Source organism: Fulmarus glacialis, unplaced genomic scaffold, assembly GCF_000690835.1.
Source record: "Fulmarus glacialis isolate BGI_N327 unplaced genomic scaffold, ASM69083v1 scaffold9644, whole genome shotgun sequence".
Classification (NCBI taxonomy): domain Eukaryota; kingdom Metazoa; phylum Chordata; class Aves; order Procellariiformes; family Procellariidae; genus Fulmarus; species Fulmarus glacialis.
In genome coordinates, this window is record NW_009207436.1 from 2782 (window position 1) to 6496 (window position 3715).

The 3715-nt window shown below is 50.6% G+C and overlaps 1 protein-coding gene across 1 annotated transcript in view; it reads left to right on the forward strand.

The window, feature by feature from the left end:
* Positions 1-440: 440 nt before the first annotated feature.
* The window catches only part of DNAH9 (dynein, axonemal, heavy chain 9), a gene marked incomplete at its 3' end in the record, with an annotated part of 68655 nt that continues 65380 nt past the window's right edge, over positions 441-3715 (forward strand). The window contains exons 1-3 of the mRNA XM_009576100.1: positions 441-631; positions 2334-2492; positions 3265-3395. Coding sequence (XP_009574395.1) covers positions 504-631; positions 2334-2492; positions 3265-3395 — 418 coding nt within the window. The remainder of the gene's footprint in view (positions 632-2333; positions 2493-3264; positions 3396-3715) is intronic.

The following is a 3715-nucleotide window of genomic DNA, read 5'->3' on the forward strand; positions in this document are numbered from 1 at the left end:
CAGCCCTGCTGGTCTTGAAAGGCTGCCTGAAGCCCATGCCCCTGCCTGCCTCCTCTGCTTGCTGGCAGTGAAACGGGGAGCAAGCACCAGGAGCTGTCGTGAGGGCAAGGGGACAACAGCCTGTGGAACTGTCTCCAGTTACAGGTTTGAGAGGCTGGGAGAGCCCAAGGATGGGGCTGCTCACTTTGCCTGCTGGTTTCCACCCTTCTCAGCTGCTTGGATTTGGGGGAGAGGGTGTACTAGTACACAAAGTGGGCCTGTAGAGAAGCCTGTTCATCGTCACCTGCCCTTGTTTCGCACAGGCAGAGAACTGCTTGGGACAGAAATGACGTTGGGTCTCCAGGCTCAGCTGAGCAAGGACCTTGGAGCCTGGTGGCCTGTCCATCTCCTGCAGCACTTTTTTCTCTATTGCTCTTTTGTGACTCCTGCTATAGGTGATTGTGCCCATCTTGACAAACCAGAAGAACCATCAGGGTTGGCCACAAGTGGTGTCACAAGACATTATGCGTCATGTCCACAGCCTAAAAAGTACTGTTTTCATGGTTGTTGGCCAAGTAAAGGGCAAGACCTTGCTGCCTCTTCCAGCTGGCTCGGAGGGAATTGAGGATGTTGATCTGGAAAATGAGAAATCGTGAGTACCACCCCTTGCTCTCCACAGGGTTTTCTCCTGCTGATGCATGTGCTGTGTCTTTTAGGGATTTTCCACCCAATCATGGAGACTCTTCTTGCTCCCTGTTATCTGCTGCTCAACCAGACTGCCAAGTTGGGTGTATTCTGCTCAACCTGCTCTCTAGTTTACGAGCTCTGTCCTTGGGGACTGTGCAAACAATACATGCAAGAAAAGCTCAGAAAGTGCAAAGGCATGTGGGTGCACAGAGAAGCAATGAACTGCTTGGATCATTGGGGAAAAAACCCAGACCCTGCGGGCAAAACCTCTACTGTTTTCCTGATGCCACTGAACGAGAAGGCAGGATTCCTCATTTTCTGGCTTCTGTCTGCCAAAGCATGCCCCCAAAATGCACTGTTTAGAAGTTAAATGACTTGCTTGTTAGTGATTCATGCTGCCTGCTTGCTCAAGACTATTCTGCCTCCCTTTAAAACCAGATTTGTCATGCAAAGGTACAGGGAAAACCACCTACAACTTCCTGGAAGTTTCTGAACTGTTCATGGTCCCATAGAGAGATTTGGAACCTGTTGCATCTGTCCTCCTGGAGAAGTAGGGTGGCTTCCCAGACACCCACTGCATTTCCTTGTGTTTCTCTTCAAGAATTAAATGGACAACTTTGATAATTTTGGTTCTCTCCATTCATAGTCAGACCTCCCTGGTAGCTGTCATGATTCTGAAGTTCACTTCCAGTCCTTGAGGGACAATCCCCAGGAAAGCCACCCCAGAGTTTCTGGCTTGTTAGGGCAGCCATGGGAGGCTGGGCCCCATGTGCAGCTGGTCTTTATCCTGCAAAATCTTCAGCATCTGAGGAATCCCCATCCTTTGCTAGCTGATACATCTGGCAGGGTGCTCACATTGTAGCTGGGGGGAACTTCCACCTCGGTCCTCCCAAGAAACCAGGTTGGTGTCCAAAACTGGGAGTGGAAGGAGTTTGACTCTTGCAGTGCTGTGAGCCTGGCCCAGGCCAGGATAACCGAGTCTGGAAGGTCCCTAGAGGCAGATGCATTTGCACATCATGTCATCGTCATGTCTGGGGTGCAGGCTTGCACCTATGGGACCTCAGGAGACGTGTTAGCGAGTGTAGTGGGATTAATCACTCCTGGCACAGGATGTGGTGTGGGTGGGATTGCGCAAGAAGTTACTGCTTCCCAGGCAGTGGGGTGACCTGTCCTCAACATGCCAGCCCACTTTGTGTTGTTTCTTTCTGAATTAAGCAAGTTAATGACTGTGGGGAGATAGAGTAGATTCAGGGAGGACAGCACCAGGATAGACAATCTTACTGGAGATACGGCTTTCCAGGTCAGACCCTGAACCCAAATGGATCTGATACATCAGTGACTGGCTGTGCAGAGAGCTGGCAACTGGCTCTTCATTTCCACCATTTTATGAACGATGTGTTGTTGTCTACACTGCTGCAGAGCTTCATCCATTTTCTCCAGGGTATAATTCCTGTATTAAAACAACAGCAAGATCTTACAGGTTTTGATGGTTTTGTGGTTTTGAAATGTGTATGTAGGTCAATCTGTAGAGCTAGCATAGACCAATCTGAAGCTAGACATAATCTGTAAAATCCAGCTCCTCATGGGGTCATTTTAAGCAGATGCAACTGAGCAATGCACATCAACAAGCGGAAAGCAAAGTTAACGGTGTGGTCTGTTTTCTGCAGCCTGGAGCTGATAGATAAATCTCTTGTACATGCCACTGAGTCGGCCATCATAGACTGGAGCTACCAGATCCAGGGAGCACTGAAGAAGGAGTCCTCAGAGCCTCTCCTACAAGGCAGCAACCCCAACCCAAAGGTGGAACTGGAGTTCTGGAAGAACAGGTACACCGGGCAACCTGGCCAGGGCATGGTGGTCACTGGCACTGGTTTTGGGTGGAGGGAGAGTGCTGGTGGCAGACAGAGCTACTTCTACAAGTTGAGAAGAGCAGGCTGCCTCAGGTTCATGTAAAGACTTGAGCTAAGGAAAATTGCTCCCGCACATCAAAGAATGATCTGCAAGGTGTCTGGGAGGTCACTGGATAGCCGGCTGTGGTTTGACTTAGCCCCAGCCCAGGGGCTACACCCTGTGGGATTTTTTTGGGAAATGCTCTTTCCATCACTGTTCACTAGGAACTAGCCACAGGAGTAAGAGCTGATGGACGCCTTCTGTAGGGCCTTCTGGAAATGGTGCAGCTTGGCTGGGTGCTGTTCATAGGCTGATGCCTGAGGGGGTTTAGATGCTCAAGAGCCAGGGAGTGGAATTTCCTTCCGCCCTTTGAAAACCTTTGTGCCATGTTGGTACAGGCTGACTCAGGGCAAAGCCCTGCCTGCTGGAGAGCTCTTGCTAATGCCTGCAGAAACACCTGATGGCTTATTTCGGCAGTGTCCTGCCAGTAGCAGAGCTGCTGCCATAGTGAACCCCAGCGCCAACTGCCTGTCCTGTAGGGTTTGTCCATGCCTCCTGCAGGAGCTTCCTCCCATTTACTTTCACTGTTGGGACTCAGTCCGTGTGTAGCTGGAGGAAATCCTGAATCAGGCCCAGGGGAAATGGATGGTGTGGGAGGACAGCTGATGCTCCCCGACGTGGGCTTGTAATGTGCCTTGGTTGTTGTAGGTGTGATGACCTGGAGTGCATTTACAATCAGCTGAGAACGAGGAAGGTCAGGAACATGATGGAGGTGCTGGAGAGAGTTGAGAGCAGCTATGTCCCAGCCTTCAAATCTATGCTCATGGATGTTGAGGCAGGTGAGATGCTTGGGCAACTTCACCACATCTATGCGATGACTTCTGGCCTTTGTTCATAACCTGGTGTTACTGGTTTCAAGCCCAACGTGGCTGTAATGGCACTGGTCATTCGGAGTTTGCTGTGACTGTGGGTCTGCAACCACGTTGCTGGCCCTCTCTCTGGCTTGTGGAGTGAAACTGTGCTTCATCTGATGCTTTTGTTTCCAGGCTGGGACAAGCTTGATCACTGGTCTGTTGAGCCAGACCCTTCCCAAAGGTCAGGGTGAGTGGATTTGGGAATTCACTCTGCGGTAATAAAGCATTTGCATTAATTCAGCAGG